The sequence below is a fragment of the Lampetra planeri genome, chromosome 19, assembly GCF_965212315.1.
Source record: "Lampetra planeri chromosome 19, kcLamPlan1.2.h2, whole genome shotgun sequence".
NCBI lineage: Eukaryota > Metazoa > Chordata > Hyperoartia > Petromyzontiformes > Petromyzontidae > Lampetra > Lampetra planeri.
The window spans coordinates 9,184,456-9,210,799 of record NC_136125.1 but is presented as its reverse complement, the minus strand read 5'-3'; the positions used below and the strand labels follow the sequence as shown (position 1 = coordinate 9,210,799).

The 26,344-nt window shown below is 50.5% G+C and overlaps 1 protein-coding gene across 1 annotated transcript in view; it reads left to right on the top strand.

Moving 5' to 3' along the window:
* The window catches only part of LOC144724079 (neuronal migration protein doublecortin-like), a 65,279-nt gene that overhangs the window by 5,405 nt on the left and 33,530 nt on the right, over positions 1-26,344 (top strand). The window contains exon 3 of the mRNA XM_078602945.1: positions 5,192-5,709. Within this exon, the coding sequence (XP_078459071.1) occupies positions 5,192-5,709 (518 nt within the window). The remainder of the gene's footprint in view (positions 1-5,191; positions 5,710-26,344) is intronic.

Genomic DNA, 26,344 nt, shown 5'->3' with positions numbered 1-26,344 from the left:
GTATAATCCCACTTGAAAGAAGTGCGGGTGATTTTCGATTGAAACCAACTTCTCGAATGTGGTGAGTTGATGGTCACAGCTTCGTCACCGACGACCAGAGGTGGGACAAAGTCATTGTTATGCAAGTCCAAGTCGAGTCGCAAGTCATCAAATTTATGACTCGAGTCTGACTCGAGTCCAAGTCACATGACTCGAGTCCACATCTCATAGGTGGGACAAAGTCATTGTTATGCAAGTCCAAGTCGAGTCGCAAGTCATCAAATTCATGACTCGAGTCTGACTCGAGTCCAAGTCACATGACTCGAGTCCACTCCTCTGCCGACGACCGTGCAGACAACAACAAAAAACCCATCGAATTGAATTGGGATTTGTCAGTAAATGTTACAAAAAAATTAACTGCTCTGAGAATTGGAAAAAAACACGTTTCTCTGCCACACGATATTGCTACAACCTTTCTTGTATCAATGTGTGTATGTGTGGGGGGGAGGGTGCGCCCCTAGTGGTTGTTGAACGTGTAAAGGCAGAGCCGTGGTGGGAACGAAGGCGATGGATGTTCAGCGTATTGTGCACTGTACTCGCCAACTGTGCTAATGGGTGGAGATTGACACGGCGTGCGTGTGCGGTTAGCGCCTCGGCAAGAATTTGCATCTCAGCTATGGTCTGGGGTAGGGTTCGGCCGTTCGGGTCTGGTATATGATCTGGGATACGGTTTGGGTTAAGGTTTGGGTCTGCGGTGGGTTTAGCGATGTGGGTGTTGATCTGGGCTGGATTAGGTTTTGAATTAGAGTTAATTTAGTTCAGAACACAAGGATAATGCGAGTGTGCTGAGGTTATGATTCCTTTTGAGCTGGGATATGCTCGAAGTAAGGGCTAAGCTTCGAGTTAGTCTTTCCCCAGTTTAAAGTTATGAAGTGGATTATTGTCCAGGTGTGGGTTGATTGGATCTGGGAGATATTTCAAGTCTGGGTTTAAGATCTGGGCTTGGGTTGGAGTTAAGGTTTGGGTGTGGATCAGTATTTGGGATGGGGTTGTGGTTTCGGTCACAGTTTGCGTGAGGATTTGTGATCGGTTTGATGCAGGTCTGGATTCGGATCTGAAGTGGGGTTAGGGGCATGATTGAGCGCCGTGCGGTGAGCAAATGCCCCAACACGGGCGCGCTCACAGATCCCTCTGAGCGCGAGGACTCCCATATGTGCTGCAAGAGTCACCCTGGCCGGAGGCGCTGATTGTGTGGCGATGAAGAGTGGAGGGGCCGATTTAACGAGTGGAGGCTGCTGGCTCTAATTAACGGCTGGAGGAGCACTGACAATGATTTTTAAGCTGCCTCGAGCCAAGCCGTCACTCAAGACTTACGGCATGGGGTCAGACTGGCAAGGGATCTGATGGGTGGAGATTCAAATGTCTTGTAATTATAACGATCTGTCATCTGTGTCTGCGTACAGAATATGCGTGCGGGTAATTGCAATTAATGTCACAATACAATTGGATTGATAATGTCAAAATAGATTACTGCATTGCAACACGCTGGAAGAGAAATGAGGGCTCGGGGAAATGTCAACACCAAAGAGGGACTTAGCAGAGATGAGGGACTTAAGATACAGTATAGTTTTGTGTGTATGCATATTGAACTTCTTTTGCACCGTACGTAGCCAACCGTGTTAATTTGGAGGTGCAAATGGATTCCTGGGCGGAGGTGGGCGTGCATTAAGATTAGGTTTTAATTATTTTACATTCGATGCACAACACCCGCCAAATGGAGACAACATTATCAACCTCCAGATATGCAGTGGAAGTCACGTGGCACCGCGATAAATCCTATTCATTCAGACTTCATTATTTGTTAACACTGATGAACGTCGCAGCCACTATTGGCTCTGCAGGGGTCGTGTGAATCCGTTACATTACACGCATCCACCACCCCCACGCCCCTCGCCCCCGTTATCAATCCACTGCTGGATGACGGCCTGCCCGTGCCGTGTCGGTCAAGGGAGTTGTTTGACCATACTTCACGACGCGGGCCGATGAAGGTGTGGAGCACAGACGTAGGTGCACAGCGCACACAGGAGTGCAAGTGCTGCAATAGATTGCGGCGCACTGCTGCCCACAGCGTAGGCCAGCAGGAGCCGATAGCACCTGGCTTTTATGCGTGGCGGTCGCCCATCCCAAGCGCTATCCATGCTCAACCCAATCGATGTACTGTAGGTAATTGTCAAATGATGGTCACGCAAAATCAGAGTGAATTTGACTTTGGTAATTGCATGCCTGCAGTGATGACCCCCGAGTGAGAATTTTGGTAAATTCCCGGTTTTGTTTTTGAAGTCCGTAATGTCGATCAGCACAGACAATTGATGCACAAACCTCACAAGCGGCGTCATAAGCACCGTTTAATATGTGAACAGGGGTGCCGCTGTGGTGAGACATTTATTCCCACGCCTGGCATGTAGGAGGTCGTGGTTTCGATCCCGACCCTGATGCCTGTATATTTGAAGCTTGCATGTTCTCCCCGTGGTCGCATGGATTTTTATCCGGGTCCTCCGGTTATTCCCTCCACATTTAGAAACACGCGTTTAGAGTATTTGGTTGCTGTAAATTTCCACGCGATGAGCCACTTCGTTGAGCTATAATTTGTGGCCAGGTCACTTCTGGAAAAGAATTGTATAGCTCAGTGGGCCCTACCTGGCAACATTCTATTTTAGTTGAATAGTTTAGACCAGCGGTTGTAAACATTTACTGCAGCCTTGCATCCCCTCGGTTCTCAATCGTAAAAAAAAAACATTATAACGTTAATAAATACAAAGGTTTGATGAAACAAAGTAGTTGTACTTATGTGCCCGTGCTTAATTTGTGTTTTCGATGATTTACCTTCTAAAAAAAATCTGTCCATGTCTCGCACCCCCAGAAAGGGCATCTTGCACCCCCAGGGGGTGCGTGCACCCCAAGTTAAGAACCGCCGATTTAGACAATACTGTGGCGATGATTTCTTCCGAATTTTGTTACCAGTTATTTTGGACCAATATCACGTGCGTTGAGCCCGGGAACCCAAGACAGGACACGCTGGGGACTAAACTGCAGGGCGGATGTGTGAACAGGTCGCATACACAAACATCTATGGACATTTACCGTTACACCAAAGTGCGCATATAGGTTACCTATATGCCGTTTAAACACTAAGCCAATGTACGTGATATTAGGAACACATGGCTGTGTGTGAAAAGGTCAGATTTGTGAACACCTGCACAAGACGAGAGTTTCACCCAGCGACGTCCGTCCCCAGGGTGTACGGCGAATCGAGGGCGACCGCCCCAGGCCCCGCACTTTGGGGGGCCCCCACACGCTTCGCCCCGGTGTCAGATGCAATACTTCCGGTTTGGTCTGAAGGAGTTGGGGGAGGCCTACACGGTGGGATTTACCCCGGGCCCCCCATGAACGGCTCTGGTTGCTCTGTACAAAAATACCACACTCAGTGTGGGGGGGGGGGATAATGGACACGCGCCGTTATACCGCATATGGTCTCGACCCCACTTGGCGCTGATGGCGGCGGCGGTGATGGCGGTACGACGTGGACATCATCGGTGTGGCTTTAAGGCAGCAGTGGTTGTTAAACGGTAAACGCACTGCCCCCCCCCCCGCCTTTTAACTGCCCCCTAAGTGGGGCAATAAACCCAGACGGGAGCCCCCACTCAATTGCGCTTTGGTATTATAAACGCAATGCATTGTGTAAACTGCTGGCATTGTCTGCAGGCCCGTCCCCCCACCCATGTATTTATTTATTGGTGGGGAGACTTAATTTGTTCTACTTGTCATGTGCCGCCAGTAGGCACTTCAATGCGTATCTTCAACGGTGCCCTCTCTTGGTCCGTGCGTCGACACAAATTTGTCGTGGGTCTCTATGTAAGTCTATAGGTTTCTATTTATCCAGAAAAGCCCCCATGAGTTGTATGACTCTTTTTCAAGAGGGTCCTGCATTGGGTTTTTATTTTAAAATGTCTTAAGCCAATTGGTGAGGAGCGTTTCATTATACAAGTGGGAGGAAATCCATGCGAGCGAGGGGGCAAAACTTTATCCCTGTACAGATGGACACAGATGGCGATTAGTCCACTTGCTGGACTGCCTTCTCCTGGCAGAGCCAGGGTATGGGCACCTTCTGGACGCCCATGGGAAGGGAGATTCACAACATTTGTGTGTGTGCGGTGATCCATCAACCCTCGCTACTGCCTGCGCTGTGTTGGATCACGGGCCACGTGCATAGCCACCATCGCCGGGCTTTAGTCACGTGGTGGCTGAAACCCAAATTCAAACCCAGCATCTCAGTGGTTCCAGCTCGGTGCTCTGATGCCTGCACCGCCTGGCAACCTCGTGGTTTGAACTCTTTGACGTCACAACCGCAATCTCAACGTGTTTGGTGGAAATCCTTTTTTTTATTATTATCATAAGAAAAACAAAACTAATGTGCGGATTAATTTGATAGTTTTGTGGTCCATTATTGGTACAACACAAGCCTCTTAATGTTTCCTGGTAATGTGCAGCTTCCACGGTGTTGACGAGACAAATTGCATTATTTAGTGGCATTCGGGGAAATAATTTAAATATTGTTGGTGCAGATCCTCTCCGAGAAGCCATCGATTGTGTCGTCTCTCCGAGGACCTCTGCACCAATATCACAACACCTCTCGCGCCTTCCCTGTTGCCCCAGCTGCTCCGAAATGTACGCGACACCCGCGCTCTCATCCCAATCAATGCCCACGCTGCTGCTGTCGCTATTGCAGAGTGGCGATGCTTGGCCTGAGCAAACCGCACAAAAGCTTAGAGCTCCAAGCAGATCAAGAAAAACATGGGATGCACCAAAATATCAGCTCGAAATCCGACTAAACACAAAAATCTCATTAAATAAAAAGCGTTATTCATCTTTCTCATCTCTATTTTTTCATCTTACTCTATCTTGTCCACGTTTCTCTCATATTACTACCTTATCTGTATCTATTTGTACGCGTCTCGCTGCATCTCTGCTTCATCTTAGACTCTTGTTGACATCGCTGTTCTCACGAGGAGTTTCTAAATTGAAGGTGGCGGTGACCCCAGTGGCCCAAAAAATATTCCCTCGTTAGGGCCTCCCAATGGATCAGCACCACCATCATTACTGTGCTGTTGTTTGTGTCCCTCCCTCCCTCCCACCTGCGTTTCCCCCGGCGCAGGCGAGAGCTACGTGTGCGCCACCAACGAGGCGTTCCGCCGGCTCGACTACACCAAGAACGTCAATCCCAATTGGTCGGTCAACGTCAAGGCGGTCGTGGGCATCGGCTCGAGCAGCTCCATCGGCTCGGGCCTCTCGTCCCTCTCGGGCGGCATCGGAGGCATCGGCGGCATCGGCGGCACGGGGGGAGGAGGCGGCATCGGTGGCGTCGGCGGCGCCGCCTCCTCCGCCGGGCTGGGCGCCGGCGTGGCCACGGCGGCCCTGCTGGCGCCGATCGGGCGGGCGCCCTCCTCGCTGGCGAGCGGGGCGCACACGCCGGAGACGCGCGAGGCGAAAGAGTTCATCCGGCCCAAGCTGGTGACGGTGATCCGCGCCGGCGTGCGGCCCCGCAAGGCGGTGCGCGTGCTGCTCAACAAGAAGACGGCGCACTCGTTCGAGCAGGTGCTCGCCGACATCACCGACGCCGTCAAGCTGGACACGGGCGCCGTCAAGCGCCTCTACACGCTGGACGGCAAGCAGGTGAGCGCACGTGCGGGTGAGCGGGTGGGTGAGCAGGTGAGCGTGCGGGTGAGCGTGCGGGTGAGCAGGTGAGGGCGCACGTAGTCGCGCGGGCGGGCACGTGCCGGAGACAGCCGAGCTTTCGCCCAGGCTGCTGGATAAAGGGGCAGCCCCTGCGATTGATCGCTCGCTCACTCGCCGCCTATAGCCGAGGTCCTTTTGCCAGTAACGACACTTTTGTGCGTTTAGTTTGTTGTCCTTCCCCCGCTCCTCCGACTTTAGTATGGTTGGCTACGTACGGTGCGAAAGAAGTTCAACGTACGTGCGGCGCGAGTGAGCCATTACAGGGCTCCTGGGTAAAGATAGAGGTGCGGCCACTGCAATTGCTTTCCCTCGCCACCGTTGTTGGAAGAGCCTCCGTTTGGAGGGTGTTCTAGAGAGGTTTCTCTCGAGGGTGTTTGTATCCCGTTTGTGTTTCCTTGTTTCAGTCCCCAACCTGATCTCGATTGTCACGAGACTGTCTCCGAATTGATTTGAATCGATGAACCGGTGGCGTCGTTACGAACCTTAACCGCAGCAGCAAAAAGGCTTTGGCACCGCCGCACAAATGCACGGCGAGTTGCAGGCACTGGTTCGTGCATGCGATCGCAACGCAGCTCGCGCGCGCGTGGTTGTGACCCAGTAAAGGGGGTGTGCTCATTCGTGAGCCATTTCCGAGTGGTAGGCTTCACGTGGCTATGGGCTGTGTGAGATGAAAAAAAGTAATGGGCTGCATGAAATTAAATTGTGGGCCATATGATACGAAGTCACGGGGCCATGTGAAATTATTCACGACCTTCGTGAAATGAAAGTCTCCAGCCACGTGAAGTTAATTTGCGGGGGGCCGAGTACGACTCACGGGGGGGGGGGGGTGGGTTCCCACCTCCTGCGACAAAGCCGCGTCTCGTTAATGACCACGGATCTTCTTGGTTCTTTCGGTAAAGTCACGTAGAAGGAAAATAATAAAATAATAAAAATAAAACATAAAATTATTCTCAGGTGGAGAACAGGTCTGTCGAGAAGGCAGAGTCTGTCGAGAGTCTGTCGAGAAGGCAGAGTCTGAATATTCAGACTCTGCCTTCTCGACAGACCTGTTCTCCACCTGAAGACGGCTGCTTGCGTTGTGGCCGAAACGTCGTGAGAATTATTTTATTATGTTTATTTTTATTATTTTATTATTTTTTCCTACGTGACTTTACCGAAAGAACCAAGAAGATGAATCCCTGCAGTCACGAAAGCTTTAAATCGAAATGGCCACGGAGTTTGTGAACCCCTTCCCCGTTCCGAGACGTCTGCAAGTTGCACGGCAGTTGTCCCTTTCACCGCTGATTCTCGGAACGAACAAGCAGCTCAGCGTTAATTTAATTTTGAGAGGCATAGCACCACTGTTTTTAAAGATATTGTACTCACCGCAGAAAACTGTAGCGACACGACCATGCTCTATGATAGCTGGCACCATTCTATATTTGAAGCTTTCGTGACTCCAAGGATTCATACTCTTTGGTTTTTTCGGTAAAGTCACGTAGGTAAAAAATGTAATGAAATAAATTAAATCACGACGTTTCGGAGGCAACACAAGCCTCCGTCTTCACGTGGAACACGCCACAGCAAAATCACTGTAGTGGATAAAAGGGGTTCACAAACTCCGTGGTCATTAACCACTACAGTGATTTTGTTTTACCTGAAGACGGAGGCTTGCGTTGCCTCCGAAACATCGTGATTTAATTTAGTTTATTAAAATTTTTACCTACATAGCACCATTGTTTTTAAAGACGTTGTACTCACCGCAGAGAACTGTAGCGACACGACCACGCTCTGTGATAGCTGGCACCAAACTGTGCCACACACGCCCTCCCTCCCGCATGGCCGTGTGGGAGCCTCGGTATTCCTTCCGACCTGAATATGTCCCGATTCAGTTCTGATTCCGTTCCGTATACGTACGTCATCGGAATGGGAAAGGGTTAAAGAGCGTTTGATGAACAGCGATCGGTCGGCAGAGCCGCGCGACCTGGGGTAGTCGCGCGACCTCCGTCTTGCGAGCCGACGTGCCCGCCGACGTGCCCGTGTGCGTTGGCGACGCACTCGGAGCCGCGACCCCTGGGCTTAGCCACGCGCTCTGCGCTCCGTCCAGGAAGTACGGACTGCGCGGGCTGTGTTCGACAGATGGCAGTTCCATTAGGCGAGCTCCGTTGTGCATCCCTAATGATGTCATCCCGTTGGCATCCCGTCGGCCCCCTATGCCTTGCTCCACCCTCACGGCATCATTTATCGTGGCATTCGGCGAGACGTAAGTAGGTTATTATAACAAAAAATGTTCATGCGCTGCGGCAAAGTGAAATGCAGACCCGGATTGTTATTTTAAGATTCGAGGTTTTTGTGTATTTCAGCAGTTTTGTGGTTTGATTCCTCAGTGTGGAAGTGCCCGGTTTTTGCAAAATACATTTTAAAAAATTCCATTGTGTGTACGACGTCCACTCAAATGCGTCACTCTAGAATTTCGATATAAATCTTTTTTGAAGAGGAACCTTTTAACAATTTCTAGTTGTTTTGTGGACTGTATTCCTAAGAGCTCAGCTTTCTCGTGAAAGGCGGTGGATAAAGGTGCAGCCCCGAAACTGTGACTAGCAGGGTGGATTTGCCCAAGGGCTGGAAAGAGAATCTCCCATTTAAAATTGTTAGGGCATTTCCATTTTTAAAAAAAACCCTACAGAACGCATTGAGTGTATATTTTCACAAGGTTTTCATATTGCGCAATCCAATCGGATGAATCTTAACACTGGCCATCGAGCTCCGTATGATATTAGTTGCACCCTACTGGGAGGACAAACGCTCACCTCCAGGCCGGTGCTTGTGGACATCCTGTGCCGGACAAAGACAGCTGCCATTCGGGGAGGTCCCCTTTGTATCGACCGCAGCAGGGCATTGGAATGGTTCAAATGGGATGGTGATTGCAAGGCGCTTTTGAGATGCCAGGGCGTTTTGGCAATCGCCCCGTACACTCGAAGGGCGGTGCTCGTCGCGGTGAAGGAAGGGAAATGGCGAACAGGTAAACGTTTGCGTCCGTAAGCCTCGGAAGCATCATGGCTGCCTGCCTTGTCCTTCCCGCTAATAGATCTTAATTGCGATTCTCCGGGTTTAACAGGCATAACGATTCCCCATCTCTCTCCCACTCTCTCGGTTGCATCCTCGCTCTCCCTCCCTCCCTCCCCCTCCCCCCTCTCTCTCCACCTCTGCTGGGTTCACCGCTTCCCTGCCTGCCAGGCTTGCCGTACGTTGTGCTCGTGTCCTCACGCGACCCCGCTCGCGGGCACGCTCTCGCTCGCTCGCGATCGCATTTAGAGCGTCGCCGACAGCGGAGGATGGCAGCTGGGCACGCTCCGCTACGCGCGCGTTCTACAGTTCGCGCGGTGCCCGGTGAGGGAGTCTCACTGGGGCCGCGGGAACGCAGAGGGGAGAGGTGGGCAGCCGAGGCCACCACGTGACAGCGTCCCACCGCTGACCTCCATTTGTGGCCAGACTTACGTGTGAATTATTGAATTATTATTGTAATTTTCGATTTAAAGCTTTCGTGACTGCAGGGATTCATCTTCTTGGTTCTTTCGGTAAAGTCACGTAGAAGGGAAATAATAATAAAAATAATAAACGTCGTGAGAATTATTTTATTATGTTTTATTTTTATTATTTTATTATTTCCCTTCTACGTGACTTTACCGAAAGAACCAAGAAGATATTATTGTAATGTGGAGCTTCACGATGTTACTATAAGGAAACTTGTAATGAGATTGTGATAGGTTTTTACCCTTTCAACTGGTACAAAAACTGACACCTTTATACAAGGCATCATGATTGCAATAACCACAACACAAGCAGTCAAAATGCAAACAAAAAGAAACAACTCTGATGATGATAATGATATGCACTGTCCTTGAAGTTTATTGGTCCACACCCGAGACAGCTTTTCTTAGAGCCTAGTCTCCATTGGTGTTGGACCAGAGGACGCCAAAAGGCGTACAACTCAAAAACAGCGCACGATCAGAGTATTGAGAGCTCGGGGTAAGCATTTACACTATGAGACCTCCTTTACCAGTGTGAGATTGTTACAGTCGGTGCCGGTTTGATTAATGAAGACCAAATGATTAAGTTTGTGCGAGTTAGACTTGCGATGCCAGCCCACTGTGAATGCGACCCACTTGCTGTTCCCCGTGGGGGACCCATTCCCGTGTCTATGCGTGCCGTGTGTATTTAATGACTTGTATATGCACACTGGCCGAGTGGTGGCACAGTGGTTTGCGTATTGCACCGCGAGCCCGACAATCTGAGTTTGAGTCCTGGCCACGGTGGATATCAGTGGTATGTGATGTCTGAACATCCTGATATCTGACACCCTGAACCCCCCCTGTTCTTCACCAACCAGCACCGACCAGCTGGGTCAGGTGTGGTCAAATAACCCCCGTGGCTCGTACGCCTTGGGGAGGCCTTCATCCAACAGTGGATTGACAAAGGGCTTGCGTTATTAAATATGTTATTATTGTATGTACATTAGCCTACATGTGTTGCGGTCGGCATGGCAAACAATGGACAATCGCTTTCACCCACTTCACATTGTTGAAGCCGCCGCTACACGCAGGGACATCTCCCCATTTGCAGGGAGAATTGCACACTCAACTATTTGACTATTTTCATTTGACCAGGGAAGGCCCACTGAGCCGTGTCGCTCCTTTTGAGATGCAACCTGGCCATCGCAAATGATCAACGAAGTGGATTTTCACGTGGAAATTTATAGCAGCCAAATACTCTAAGCGCGCGTTGATTCTAAATAATGAAGAGAGAAAAACAGGAGGACCCGGAGAAAAATCCATGCGACCACGGAGAGAAAGACACGCAAACTCAAAATATACAGACCGTCAGGGTCGGGATGGAACCCACGACCTCCTTTATGCCAGGCGAGGCAGTTAACATCTCGCCAAACCATGGTTCCCCTACGATCCCGTCACAAACAAATAACCCTGATCAATGTAATTAACATTCTTATTGGAGTTGGGAGGTGGGCTCAGATGGTCTGTGTTGGTGTGAGTGTGGACGGAGAATAATGATGTCATCCCCTTATGAGTTCTCCCTTCACCGACACGGAGCAGCCGTGCTTCTGCGATGACTTGATGAATAAAACATGAACTAGACGCTGGTTGCGAGCTGGCACGTGGACCGGACCCAATCTACCTCTTTCCACCGTTGCCTCTCCAGTAATCGCTCGCTGCGCTAGCTGCTGCCCACGATGGCTTTATCGGATAGATGACCACAGCGTGCTTCAGCCGCACCGAACCACACAATGGCTCTTCCCACCCTCAACCAGTATATATACAAGGACTGTTTTCTTGGAATTTCTCTTACTTGATGCAGCAGTCGTGCTGTGACGGTTCCACCTGAAGACGGAAGCTTGTGTAGCCTGCAAAACGTCGTGATTTTTATTTTATTTTTATTTTACTTTTATTAATTTTAATTTTTTTACCTACGTGACTTTACCGAAATAGCCTAAGAATATAGATGACCACAGCCACGGTCGCGTGCAAAAACGTCAAAATGATCCAAACGAACGCAATTGCCCAGACCGTGCTCGTCGCAAACATCGCAATGAGCCAAACGAACGCGACAGCCAAAGCGTTGAAGGAATGATTGTTTGGGGTGGGGTGGGGACGGAAGGATGGTGGCGGGCGGGGGGATACACCGTCGTGCCTGGCGCTGCTACACAATTTGAATGCTGGGGGGACCATCTCGGATCGTGATGGTCGGAGGAGGGTGTGGTGGTGGGGGGATGTGGCATGCGGGCCGTTGTGCGCTGCGTGAACGTGAGCTGCATGACCTCATTCCTGCGCCGCCACCGATGCCGCGCCCAACGCTCGGGAGAGCGCGCGGCGAAAATTGAAAACCGCTTTTTATTGTGGCTTTTCGCTCGTCCCCTTGGAGGCCGCTCGTAACGACGCCCCTCGCCAACCCCCTAACAGCCATCCCCTCCACCCCCATTCACACCACCCCCCACCGCCACTCCGCCGAGACGAAATGTGTGGCTGCGCTAATGAACAGACATCTTTTTTTTACCATCATTCCTATAAAAGCGAAATTCAAGGAATTGCGTACGGGTTACTGCGAGCATGTGCAGAATTTGTATTTTTTTAAATATACACAGTCGTGCCAGGCACGTAAAAATGTAATTGGACTTGTCGACAGAGAGTAAGCGCGAGAGTGTGTGCCCAGTGTCAGGATGTTTGGGGGGGGGGGGCCCAAGGGTAGGGGGTGTGAGCGAGGATTCGTGCCGTGTTGTCTTATATCCGTAAATTTTGTAAAAAAAAAAATCTTCAAACTGGATTCTTAAAATCGGATGATGGTTACTGCCATGATGTCACACTGACTTATCCGCCACACACGGAAACACGTGCCAGCAACAACAAAAACCTTCTTTGATTGTTTCGGCTTTGAGTATCTCCCCTTTTTAATCAGCATGGGTAACTTTTAACTGTTGTGCCTCACTGAGCGAGTCAAGATAAGGCTTTTACATGTCCCGTGGTGGTGTTGGTGCTCAAGGGCGTGTGATGGGGCTCGATAGGCCATAATCATTGCTTGTTGACTTCTGTAGTGGATGAACTCGGGGTGGGGGGTGTCTCTTTTACACGGTTTGTGGCGGCGATTTGGCAAGAAACTTGAGTTCGCTTGTGTGTTTGTTCCTCATTTGGTGAACCCGCATCCTCCCTGGAGTTTTTTTTGTTCTCCGCTAACGCATTCTAGCGTCGAGACCTCACGAAAGGCGCCGCTCATTAACATTTGCTTCGCTGTAGAACGGCGGCATTGTGGCGGTTGAATTTTATATCGAGCCGTTGAGTCGAGCACAAAACAACACTGTGCTTCTAGTTGTACCGAAAAAACAACTGGCGATTTATTTTGCCAACCGTTGCGGCGCTTAATTTAACCCTTGCCCGGCTAACACGCGCGTTTGGCTGCGAGGGCTGTTGGGGTTAATCGGTGCCTCCTACCTGCTGTGATGTACGGTTCATTCACGAGACGAAAATGTAACAAAAAGTGAAGAGTGGCACAAAGAAGTGTGGAATGACACGTGCTTGGAACTGCTTTCGGAGACTGACAGTGGAACATGGGTTGCAGAACGCACGCGGGTACATCACAACACTCGGAACTGTTTTGAAAAATAATTGGGTTTTGGGTCAGACACTTGACTAACACATTCCTGCGGAGGGAGCTGGTAGGAACGTTGGGTTGCTCGGTCAATGACCAGGGTCAACGGCGGCGTGGTGTATTCCGCAAATATGGCCGACTGTGAGGGCGGGCACAAGCCGGCGTGAGTAGGTTAAACGTTGAGTTTTATAAGGGCACCACGGGGTGACCAGCCCCTCCCCACCCAGCCCCACCCCTCCCACCCCCCACCCAGCCCCACCCTCCCCACCCTCTCCACCCAGCCCCTCCCCACCCTCCCCTCCCCACCCAGCCCCACCCTGCACGGCGGACGAACGGACACAATAATCCCTTGTGGGCTGCTCTAACCAGGAGGTTCCTACCAGTATAAGCCCCGATGATCGGGAATGGTTGCAGAGTGGCAGCCAGGGAATGGAACGTGCTGGCAACGGCGTATGGAGGCCTTTATCCAGCAGTGGCTAGGTCATGGCCCACGATGAGTGTTGGGAATGCCCGATGCTGTTGTCCCCCGCAGGGACGTGCGGTCAGGGGAGGCAGGGGAGGCAGAGCTTCACCTGTCATACTCCAATGAAAATATCTGCTAGGAAAAGTAAAAAAAAAGAATAATCAAATAAAATAAATATTTCGATTTTTCCACTGATCTGTGTTATAAATGTCATTTCTGTACAATTCCAATCATTTTTATAGTCGAAATCGCCAAATTTGCCGAGCTCCGCTGCAAATACAGGAAGAGACGAGAGGTGAGGCAGCGACGAGCTCAGCCTCCCCTCTGATTGAGCAACCCATCAGTAACTGGATGGAGCGTGGGCAATAAGCACGTGCCTGTTACTATCTCAGTATGTCACCAATGTAATGTTTGTCGACCCCTTCATTTCATGTCCTCACCTTCCATACTCCAGGTAACTTATTTCACATATGTGTATAATTATATTTAGGCTCGCTGGTCTCGTCATGAAACTGCAATGAAAAAGCACCAGGGGAGGCAGCTATCACATCTGCCTCACTGAGGGGGATGTGTCTAACACGCCCCCCTCAGTGAGGCCACGCCCCCTCAGCGAGGCCACGCCCCCCTCAGTGTGTGAATCTGGCTCTGACACGAGCCAGTGCCTCCCCAGCCATTGACCTCACCGCACGTCACTGGTCCCCCGCCATATCGACCGTCCACGCCGCTGCCGGGGAAAAGCATTTTATTTTCTAGTTGCTCGCCAAAACCCTTAATCCACGTGGATTATCACGCCGTTTTAGAGCAGCTTAGCTCGTAGTGCGCTTCCTATTTGCCGCGTGGCTTCAAAAAGTGACCGCAACGTCAGAAAGTTGGAGCGCAAGTGGAATAATTTACGGAAGAATTATAATTATTTTATATATAAATACACACACACACACGTGGACAATGAAGTGTTTCACATTTGCATGCAAATTGCCCTGAAATATAGCCTGTGTCACCGAATGTTATTAGAGAGGCGCCAAAAAATCGCGGCTGTTCACAAAATGCCACTTTTTTCTGCTCGTTGCCCTGGCGGTAACGGGGGTATAATTAGCGAGCTCATAATAGTGCAGCCTCGGAGGCATCTCGTGGCAGCCGTCTTGTGTCGGAGCCAGACAATGGTGATGCTGCCCCATTCCGGGGGAGCCCTGAGCAGAACATATTTTTGAAGGCCCCCCCCCACCGCCTTTCAATTTATAAAAGCCTAGTGAGGTGACAGAAGAGATCAGGAAGAGAGATCTATAGACAATGTGAGTTGATATTCTTGGTTCTTTCGGTAATTGATGATTGCTTGTGTTGCAGTCGAAACGTCGTGAGAATTGTATTATTTTATATTTGTCTTATATTATCATTATTTCCCTTCTACGTGACTTTACCGAAATAACCAATAATATGAATCCCTGCAGTCACGAAAGCTTTAAATCAAAATTTAATGTGAGTTGAGTTGAAGGGAACGTGGACAAAAGATGAGGGGGCAGAGCCGTCCCTGGGGTACAGGACGAATCAGGGGCGACCGCCCCAGGCCCCGCGCTTTGGGTGAGTGGGTTGCCCGTGTTTCGCTATCGCCGCGTCAGATGCAATGCTCCCGGTTTTAGTTTGAAGGTGTCAGGGGGGCGGGGTTGGGGGTTGCCCACACCGGGTGAGTTGCCCCGGGGCCCCGCGCCCCTCTATGGACGGCGCTGGGCATAGGCGTAGCGAGATACGAAAAAATAGATGCGGACAACACAGGGGCATTTGTGTGTTCACGTGGTCGTTTTTTTATTTGAGCTATAATTTGATGCACCCATGTGTTTTTTCATCAATACATGGCCCCTTGAGCTACCTGAGGCCCCACCATTTTGCTTGGTTTGCTGAACGTGACCCTTGGAACTCCCCCCCCATCCCCTGCCCCCCTCCCACTGGCCCCCCCTCATCTCTCCTGCAATGTGGCCACATGTTTTCCTGGCGGCGGATGGGAGAATTACAGTGAACGCGGTGCCGAGCGTTGACACGGGAGCGTTATTTGCCCGTGGCTTTGGGCGGCCCCTCTGGGGTGGGCTGACCTCTTTACGATACTGCGGTCGTAATTCTAAACGTGGTGGTGGGGAACGGTGGCGCATTGGGTGGCGCGCGCCGCGTAATGGAAATGGCCACCCAAGTACCTAAACTATGAAATCTAAACTGAAACTATTGTTTTATTTTACCAGCTAAGGTCCACTGAGCAATATAAAAAATTTTTAGAAGCGATCTGGCCACAAATTATTGCTCAACAAAGTGACTTATCACAATGTATAGCAGCCGAATACTCTAAACGCATGTTGATTCTAAATGCAGAGAGGAAAAATCGGAGGACCCTGAGAAAAATTCACGCGACCACGGGGAGAACATGCAAACTCCAAATATACAGGACGTCAGGGTCGGGATTGAACCCGTAAAAAAAAGAAGCCATGACCTCCTGTATATCAGGCGAGGGAGTTAACATCCCGCGACCGCAGCCATCCAAGTATATTTCAATAACCACCGCCTTCACCAACCCAAACTAACCAGCACGGTGAAGTATGGTCATATAACCCCCATGACGGACGTGGCATTAGGAAGCCCTCGTCCAGCAGTGGATTGCGAAGGTGGCTGTACGTTTAAAGTGTGCAAAATAGTGGGGTGTGACGTCTTACGGTAGAGACTCTCTGGCCCCAGTGGAGACGAGGGTTGCTGCGGGAGGCCTGGCAGCAGTGGCATGAGCAATGAATTTTAGGGCTGCAGCTTTACCTGCACGTTTTCCACGAGAGGTACATGATGATGATGATAATAATTCTCCCGGCTTCAGATCGTTGTGAAACATTTAGTAAGAGAAACCTAAAATTCCACGGACTACCTGGCATCACGCGTAATCATTATGGACTCTTACTCAAAGTGCTTTTAATATTCACAGAGGGGGGGAGGGGGGTGGTGGTGGAGGGGGATGGCGGGGAATGAAATCATGAGGCTGGGGGTGAAACGTGGGGTCTTGACCGGGGCAAGAGAAATTGATCACTCTGCCTCGAATGTGGGGAAAGGATGCGGTTGATGAATGACTTATTCCGCGCTTCTCCCTAAAAGCGCCTGAGCACGCCGTGGTCATTTTCTTTATCTTCTACCTGATGCCGCCTTGCTCATTGCGAAAAAAAACCCTCCCCCCACGTTGCAGGCCAGTCAAATATAACGCTCCGATGTGTGTGCATGTTGGGGGTTGATGCCGCGTGTTGTTCGGCGCTATGTCCGACGTTTCGCTCCACGTGTCAGGAGCTACTTCAGGAACTGAATATTCAAGCACGAAATGCCACGCAGTAGTAGGAGCCAAATATAACCTCAAAATACCAGATTTAGCTTCCAAGAAACTTGCAAGAAGGTTTACAAACTCTTGGCATCTGCCTGTTTCGTAATCAGTGTATTTGTAAATGTATTGAATTCATTAATATAACCTTACAATTACATTGAAATTCGGAAGGATTGTGAGTTCGTAAGGGAATTTGCGAGTACGTTTTTAAGTGGTTGTCACATGACGTCGTCTGGAAGTCACGTGACTGGGCTCCGATTCAAGCGGCTTGGGCGTGCGGGGGCACTGTGCCAGGCCTGGTGGTGCGGCACAATAGCCACGTTGTGCTGCGTGGCCATGTATTCATGTCTTGTATGTACGCATGTTGAACTTCTTTCGCACCGTACGTAGCCAACCGCGGCAATCGGAGGTGCGGGGGAAGGACAATAAACTAAACACAAAGCAGTTCTAAAAGAAATTCGTTTTCAATCTACGTCATGTTTGGTCACACATCGCCCATCACCCCTCATTTGTTGAAATTAAATAACAAAAATATATTTGTTTTAATTTATTAATTGCGTCGTGGGCATCGAAAAAAGAGGTCCGCGCGTGTCTCGTTCATCGTGAATGCAGCGCCACATGTCCTGGGATGAATGCCTCTTTAGTGCATGCGGGGTGGAAACATGGAATATATATGTTTTTCATTCTCTAAGAAAAGCCTCCATTGAGTCTCATGGCTCTCTTTCAGGAGGGTCCTGCCGAGCGTTGGCAGTCGGGAGCATTGATTGATATGTGTATGTTCCAGGATAGTCTACTGTGCAAGAGTGGCCTCGGGGCATTTAGTCTGCCAGTAGAGGGCGGTGATCGCTTTGCTTCATTCCGATTTGGACCATGACGCCAGCACACAATGGCCCACTCTTGCGAATTACATCACAGCATTTTGAATTTCGACCCTGAAGCGGGATGGCGCGTCGTGTTGTTTTTTTCTTTTTCCCGGTCAATGCACCCGCGATAATAACCAGGGCGGCCACTGGATTGGAACCGTGAAGCTCTGGAAAAATCCAGCGATGTCGCCGCCGTGATCACTGTTGTGGTCAATGGGCCTTGAAGCTGTTTGTGTTGGAGCATCTATTGATTTCTGGTGAGCGGGGTACACGGTACGCTGGATTGTCTGGTAAAGAAAGGCCACCCGTGAGTGCCTGCGTTTGTCCGCGTGAAAATTAACTGGGTGAACGTGATGTGAATTTACACGCCGGTGGGAAGGTCGCTCCCTCTCTGCTGCTGCCGCTGCCGCTGCCGCTGCCGCTTGCTGCCCCTGCAGTCTGGAGCCGCCGCGCCGGTAAATCTGCGAATCGACGTCGCATGACGCTCCGGCCGCGGCCGCTCGAGCCCCCACCGTGATTTAGGGGGGAGCCCCGGCGGGCGAGGGAGCGGCGGCGGTGGTGGCTGCTGCGGGATGGGCACCTGCGTCGCCACCACTCGATTCTGTGCTCCCCTCCCCTCCCCTCCCACCCCCCCCAATCGCCTCCTCCCCCCCCTCAATCTCCCCCTCCCCCACCGCCCTTTCTCCATCTGCCGGGGTCACAGCTGATCCCACCGCCATGGGAATGACAAACTCCAAAGCCGCAATGCAGAAGGTGGCGTGAACGTGCATCTGCTGTTACCGTTCATATTTCAAGACGTGTTTCTGTGCTCGCGCCGTTGTTGCGGCTTGAGGCCATCGCTTCGTCGAACGAGTACGGTCTGCCAGTGGGGTGCAACGTTTGGCGTGCGGTGTTTACCCGGTCGATTGATCCAAGAATAAATTTTGTCAAATTTGGACCGTGACGTCGGCACACATTGCCTGCTCTTTTTGTTTTTCGAATGAAGTCACGTGGCTCTTTGCTGTCCGCTGTGGTGCACACGATGCGCATGGTTTAGAATTGTTTTCACGATTAATACACCTGCAGTTACAGTATTAACCAGGGTGGCCCCGGGTCTCGAACCGTGAACCTCTGCAATGAGCAACACACGCGTTTCCCCTTGGCCATTTCGGCAATGTCACCACTTTTCTGTGGGCACGGCAACAACGACTGCAGCAATCACTCAGACATCATTAATAATAACAACGTATTTGCCCAGAAAAATGTCACCAAGTCTCAAGACGTCTGGCCAAAACATGGCATAGTAGGCCAAATACCCACTCGAGGGGCTTTCTCTTCAGAGCTCCCTCTAGTGGAGACCCTTCCGCCAGCAGTGGCATTAGCGAGCAATTGCAGGTCCGCACCTCTACCACCTGCCCATCTCTACAAATCGCATCTAATCGCGTCTATGGGGATAACTCGACGGAGGAAACCGTGACACCAGCGAAGGGTTAATTCTCGGGCACAATGCAGCCGCCCCAGTCCTCGGCGCGGAGGAGGAGGAGGAAGGGCGGTCATATTGCGGTTGCCAAGGAGACCGCCATAACCATGGCAACAGCAATACATCAGCACCTTCAGCCCCGGCAGAGGGAGAGGAGGGGGGGAATGTGAGCCTTCTCGCAGCGAGGATTTGACAGAGAGAGAGCGAGCGAGCGAGAGAAGAAGCTAGGGATGGGAGCGATGTGATGAGGGAGGAAGGGAGACGGGGTGGGGGGGGGAGTGATGCTGCGAGCAGAGGAGCAAGTTGAGCCGCGGCGACGGTCGCCAAGGGATCCGGCACCCGACCGATGCCTCCCGAGCGAAACGAAAAGCAAACACGGCTCTCAAATCACGACTTGAGGGGCAATTACAGATCCTGTAGCACCCTAATTAGTCGTAGCTGAGTAATATCCAAATTTGTGCGGTGAGAGTGCGTGTGCGACGGTGTGTGGGGAGCGGTGGTGCAACGACGAACGCGCTGAGCTACGAACCCGGCGACCAAAGTTCGATTCCCGCTCGCAGCCACCGAAACCAGAGACGATTATCTGAACCGGTCATGGGCCTCCCCCAAGGTCCACTCAGCCTCTAATGAGTAGCTGGTGCGGTGTGTAAACATCGGCGCTGGAGAGACAAAGGCAACCGGGCGTGGTGCTGGCCACCCACCTCCTCGTGTGCCGTGCCGGCCTTCATAGGTGCTGCTCGCTAACAGCACTTGCCCCAACAGTCTGTTACAGGCTACACTGGGGTGGGGGGAGGTTTCATGGTGGTGCTACCCATGTGTCATTTATTCTTGAATCGGTGCTCACTTCCAACACTTGCCCCTGTGGTGTACTCGGGATAACTGGGAGAACGCCCTCTTCAATTTCGATTTAAACCTCCTACGCATTTCACAAGTAGTACTAATCGCATATCTGCATTTCCCATAAATATGCTAAATTCCTCTTGATATGCAAATTATTTTGTCAAGGCGCTCTTCGCCCCTCCATCCCAGCTTAAATAGTCGCTCCAAGCCTGGGGTGTGTCATTCAGACTCTGTCTTCTCGACAGACCTGTTCTCCACCTGAGGACGGCTGCTTGCGTTGTGGCCAAAACGTCGTGAGAATTATTTATTATGTTTTATTTTTATTATTTATTATTTCCATTCTACGTGACTTTACCGAAAGAACCAAGAAAACGCCCTCTTCGTACGGATGTTTGCGCTCTGCTTGTCTCTGCGTGGCTTGACGTGGTTGGCGCGTTGCTTCATGAACCCGGCCACCTGAGTTTTGATTCCTGGTCACAGCTTGACATCAGTGGTGGATGATATCAGAACCAACCCTGGGTCTTCCTTTGTTCGACTCGGCCTTGGATAACTACCTGATATGCTGCGTCACCACGGTGCTTGTGTGAGACAGGCTGATGCGCAGGGGGAACGGTTGCGTAGTGGGTTAGTCCACTGGGTTAGTCCACTGCGTTAGTCCACTGGGTTAGTTCACACTGGGTAAGTCCACTGGGTTAGTTCACTGGGTTAGTTCACACTGGGTTAGTCCACTGGGTTAGTCCACTGGGTTAGTCTACACTGGGTTAGACCACTGGGTTAGTTCACACTGGGTTAGTCCACTGGGTTAGTCCACTGGGTTAGTTCACACTGGGTTAGTCCACTGGGTTAGTCCACTGGGTTAGTTCATACTGGGTTAGTTCACACTGAGTTAGTTCACACTGGGTTAGTCCACTGGGTTAGTCCACTGGGTTAGTTCACACTGGGTTAGTCCACTGGGTTAGTCCACTGGGTTAGTCCACTGGGTTAGTCCACACTGGGTTAGTCCACTGGGTTAGTCCACTGGGTTAGTCCACTGAGTTAGTCCACTGGGGTAGTCCACTGGGTTAGTCCACTGGGTTAGTTCACACTGGGTTAGTCCACTGTGCAACCGTGACCCCCGGTGACTTGAATTTGATTCCCAGCGACCAACCGACATCGGTGGTGAGTGAAATCCAAACGGGTCCTGAATTCTCCACTCTCCGCCAACTCTCGCTGGCCAGCGCGGTGAGGTGTACGGTCAAACAGTCCCCGTGACCGACATGGCACGGGCAGACCTTCGCCACAGCGGTGGATGGACAAAGGGCTGTCAAGTATTATTTTTATTATTTTGTGAATCGATGTAATTGCGTGGCGTTGGTTGGGGCGGCCGGGGGGGGGGTGATTGCAACGGCCTGCGAGGGCCCTCTGCGAGAAGTGGAGCGTGCCGCGAGTGGAGGCGTCGCGAGAGAGTGAGCGCAAAGCAGCAAGCTCACGACGCAGGAATACAGATGACCCCTTGACGCCCGTCCCACCACCACCACCTCGTCCTCCTCGTCCCCCCCTCCCCCTCCCCTACTCGCAGCCCCTCTCCTCTCCAACGGGCCGAGCGGCATTTCTTTCTTTTAAACGAACCTGACGATCGCGTAACGAGCCAAAACCGTGTGTATTTTTCTGCGCTTTGGCCGTTTTCACGTTGATTTGGCATCCTCCATCTCCACCACCACCCTCATCCGCCCCTCCCACCTTCAACCACCCCCCCATCCCCCACTTATTTTCCGATTGCTCTTGAAAATGTTTTTTGTTGTTATATGGGGGGGGTGGGTAGTGATTTGAGATTTTGAGTCTGGCTAAGCTCATGAAACGGTTTTGCGGGGACGTACATCGTCTTTAAGAGCCGTTATTAATTTTACTGCGGCGTCCAAACGCCTTCTAGGCTACATTTTGCCGTGTCTCCGTGCTTTTGTGGAAGAAGAGAAATCTTTGTTTTGAATGCCACAACTTGGGTCGGCGTTGACCAATGTCTTAAAAAGTGTTTGCCAATTTGTGTGTGCATTGACTTGGGGCATGCAATGAATCATGGATGTAAAATACATTCTCACGCCCAGCGATGCATGAATCACATTGCGCATGCGAGAATCTGGCATGCAAAGCATATGCAAATGACACGCTAATGTTATGGTTAGGTTAATGGACCAGACAAATCTGTACAAATGAGACATAAGTAATGAGAAACAATACGAGTGAGTGGGTAAACAAAGAAAGGAACATGGCAAAATTTTGCCGTGTAATGCTCCATAAATAAAAATGGGATTGCGTCCGAAAAAACTTCTTTGCCGTATACAATTTGTGTGAATTGTTGGAATATGACATTCCGTACTTTCGGCGTTCCAAAAGCTGACCCAAACAAGACCCACGGTGAGAAACGATACAATGAAGAAAAGAAGAATGGTGACAATTCACAGAATCTCTGGAGCTGGGAGGGTGACTCAATGCGTTCCAAATAAAAGGTAAAGGTGCAGCCCTGAAGTAGTGCGCTCACTGTTGTAGGTTTACTCTCCAACACACTGGGTGTGCTGAACTAGTAACTAATTTGGCACGTTTTTTTTACGTGACAAAACTTTACTAATTGTCGGGTAGTGGCGGGTTTAACGACACATTTATATATTTACGCGATCTAACCCAAATTAACTCTCTTTTTGGATAATATTGGTCACGAAAGCCCTACGACTACGCGTTAACCTGAGAGTCTTGAAAGAGTTGGGAGCCACCCACACCTGACCCCGCCACACGTGACCTGCCGGTCGACCAACTGTAGTGTCACCCATTTGTACTACTGAGTGGACAGATGCCGTGGGGTTGAGGGGGGGCTTTAAGGAACCTGCGTCATTGCTTCAACTGCCGCTCGGTGAGATCGAACCGGCGACCTCCTGGATTGCAAGTCAAGCGTGCCAGCCGTTACACCGTGGTGGCATCACAAACATTAATAATAGTTTGGGCAGCTTGGCTCGGAGAGGGTCCTCGCTGAACTCTGGGTCCATCCCTCGCAGCTGCCATCCTTCCCGCACTCCTCTCACTCCGCGACTCCCCTCCCCATATAATCCCCACGGGTCCCTGACAGCCGAGCCATGCAAAAGAAGCGGTAACGATCAGACATGTAACATGTCACGCCCCCACCCCACTCCCGCACCCCCCACCCCTCGCCTGCCCCACACACATCAAAATAAGAATCACAATGATTTCATGTCAGCGCATCTCGGAGTACTTTACGTGAAGTCTCATCTGAAACATTTTAAGGGGCACCCACAGTGGCAGCTGCCCCTGTGGACACAAGGGGGATATCAGAACCTGGCCTGCAAAAAGACATCAGTCTCCCGCTAGGAGGGGGTGGAGGGGCGATTATTGGTGTGCATCATCCGAACTGAGTCATTTGCTGGTAATTTTGTACGTTGATCAATTTGGACATCAACGCGGGCACACAATCATTCAATGAATACATTGTCACGATTTTAAGGGGGTCGCGATATGATCCAAAAATTGGTTAATTCTTGGTCTTTCTTCGTCACCATCTATTTGGTATTCCTTCTAGTTTGTTCAGCCTCATTTTTTGAGTTTTGTCCACTCCGTTAGGCTTTATCTCACATCAGCATACGCTTTGCATATCATTTACATAAGCTTCAAATTATTCGCATGCACGCAATTAGATGCACGTATCATGGGTGAAGGAATCGTTTGTAAGTGGTGCATTGCTACAAGTGAAGTATAAGTATATACCGTCAATTCCACGGAGAACTTGATGTAGCTATCGTGCTGTTACAGTTTATAAATGTTCTTATGCAGCAGGCTTGTTCCATAAATAAGGGCCCCGTTTCGTGGCCGTGTCTAATCTGCGATCGTTGTAATTGTTGATCTTGTAATTCTGTGTCTGTGAAATCGCCACGATGCACACAGCATGCACAGGGAAGCTTTGCCAAGTCTCATAACGATGTCTTTTTTTAAGGTCAACCAAAATGTTTTTTTTGTTGAAACTTACCCGAGCTATTTCTATATACGCAGGCTTCCACGAACAATATTACGATTCATAATTTGCTTATTTTGGGTTAGCTCATCATGGATGTTTTTAAGTCACTTTTTTTTACAATAACCCTCCACCACCTGACAGAGCCACTCAACTCAGGTTGTCACTTGGCCAAATGTGCCCAATGGATTTGACTTTTGAGCAAACCGGAGGAATGTTGAAAAACAAGCAAAGGTTTCGCAATTTTGCGTGACTTTTGCTTTTAGCAAGGTTGGCTATGTGCGGTGCAAAATAAGTTATACGTAAATACATACAGATCCGCCAGCATGTATTAGGAGACATTAAAGCTTAGCTCTCGGGTTCATTCCAGGCTGTTCAACGTGGGTTTAAATATGTGTTTATGAGTTGCATCCTCAGATGGGTTGATATCAATAATTTTAGATGCTATTCATATAAATGCTCAAATATCTTTTCTCTTTGAATACTTTCTAAGACTTCTGGATGAAGGTCCTTCACATGCCGTGTTGGTAATAATCGGGGTTGTTTGACCGTACTTCATCCCACTGATTCTGTGGCCAACAAATCAAACCCCGATTTCCAGATTCATTGTGCAGCGCGCTATACCCGCTGCATCCACCACTTCCCCGAAAAAAGCATGCAGTAATAAAATAATACATATAATTCCTCATGTAACATAAATAGTAAAATCCACCGTGCTACAAGCAGTATCATAACCACGTACAATTGTTCTTGAATTTCACGATGCGTGCGGGCGCATTTAAAATTATTCACGCCGAATTTGCAGCGTAAGGCATTGAAGCGTTTCGATGTGAGCGCCACTGGCTGGGAGTGCGCGATCTTTCCTCGGCAGACCGACCGACCGTAGAACGCTCTACCAGCAGTCGGTGTCTTGAGGGGCCGTGGCTTATTGTTTTCCGCGCGGCCGTAACGATGCACACATTGTGCGGACGCGCTGTCGTTTTCGCGAGGCGCTGAAACGGGCTTTTGTGATGGGGCTCGCTCCGTGGCAGCAACTCCTCAAGGCGAGCCTTGTGGTGAAATCGCCACTTAGCGAGGTCTCCAGGGACGCGAGGCTGTCGTCTGCCTTGGCGAGGAGATGCCAGAAATCTACGTCGCCATTCGGCGTGCGCGCGTGTGTGTGTGTGAAGGCGGTCGGGCGTGGTACTGGCCACCCACCCCCTCGTGTACCGTTGCGGCCTTCATAGGTGCTCGCTAACAGCACTTGCCCCTACAGTCTGTTAAGGCTATATGGGGGATCTTTGTGTGTGTGTGTACGCGTGTGTGTGTGCGCGCGTGTGCACGTTCGTGTGCGGTGAGCGGTGGTACAGCGGTTAGCGCGCTGCGCCTCGAACCTGGCAACCCGGGTTTGATTCCCACTCACGGCCTCTCCTAGGTCGACTCAGCCTGAAATGAGTACCTGGTGCAATGTCTAAACATCGTCACCTGGGGAGATGAAGGCGGCCAGCCGTGGTGCTAGCCACCCACCCCTTCGTGTGCCATGCCGGCCTTCATAGGTGCTCGCTAAAATAACTTGCCCCAACAGTATGTTCAGGCTACATGGGGGATCTTTGTCTTTGAATGAAAAAATAAGGCGGCTCAATTGCCCTACAAACCCGGAAAACCGAGTTAGATTTCTGGCAAGTGATATCTGAACAGGTCCTGGGTCTACCCCTAGGCTGACTCTGTCTTAATTAGATACCTGGTGTGGAGTGCAAAACAACAGCATTGATGAGAGAGGTTGCATATATTATAAAGACTCAACCTTGGCACGCATGATTCTATGCAGGTGCTGTGAGAGCAGGGATCGATTTTATCCATAAAATGTACGCATCAAGGGGGCATTATAAGTAACAAAAAATGTAAGAGTGCATCAAAACAATACTCGCGAAATATCTAATTTGGTTCACTAGTTTAGCCTCTTACCACATTATTAGTTCAAAATTTGATTTTTAAAACATTTGGTGATGGAAAATGTGTCCCTGATTGAATGTGTTAAGTTAATTTGTTTGAGCCTGTCGCCCCCCATATGCAGTGACGTAGCGTGGCTGGTGGCATGGGCCCTGGCGCTCGGAATGAAATAGCGGAGGGTGGCCCATGTCCATTGCCCCCCCCCCCGCCCCGGACTTCGTAGGCCATCACCTGGGCCCCTGCTGCAGCCCATGGGCTCCGGTGCAGCCGCACCGCCTGCACACTCTGTCTGCGCCATTGCCCGCTCCCCTATACGTATCCTGAGGATGATTATAAGATTTTGACCGCGAGCATGGGCTCAACCTCTGTGGGTGTCGTGGGGTGTCCAGACGGCCCCCAAAAGTGTTTTGTACGCCCAAAACACGGCGCACGAAATTTTGGATAACAACAAAAAAAATACGTGGCATTTTGACATTAATGACGAATCATTTAGAACCGTTATTAAACACACAGTAGCACACAAAACAGTGGACTTACTACTGAGCCAATAGCCAATAGTTTT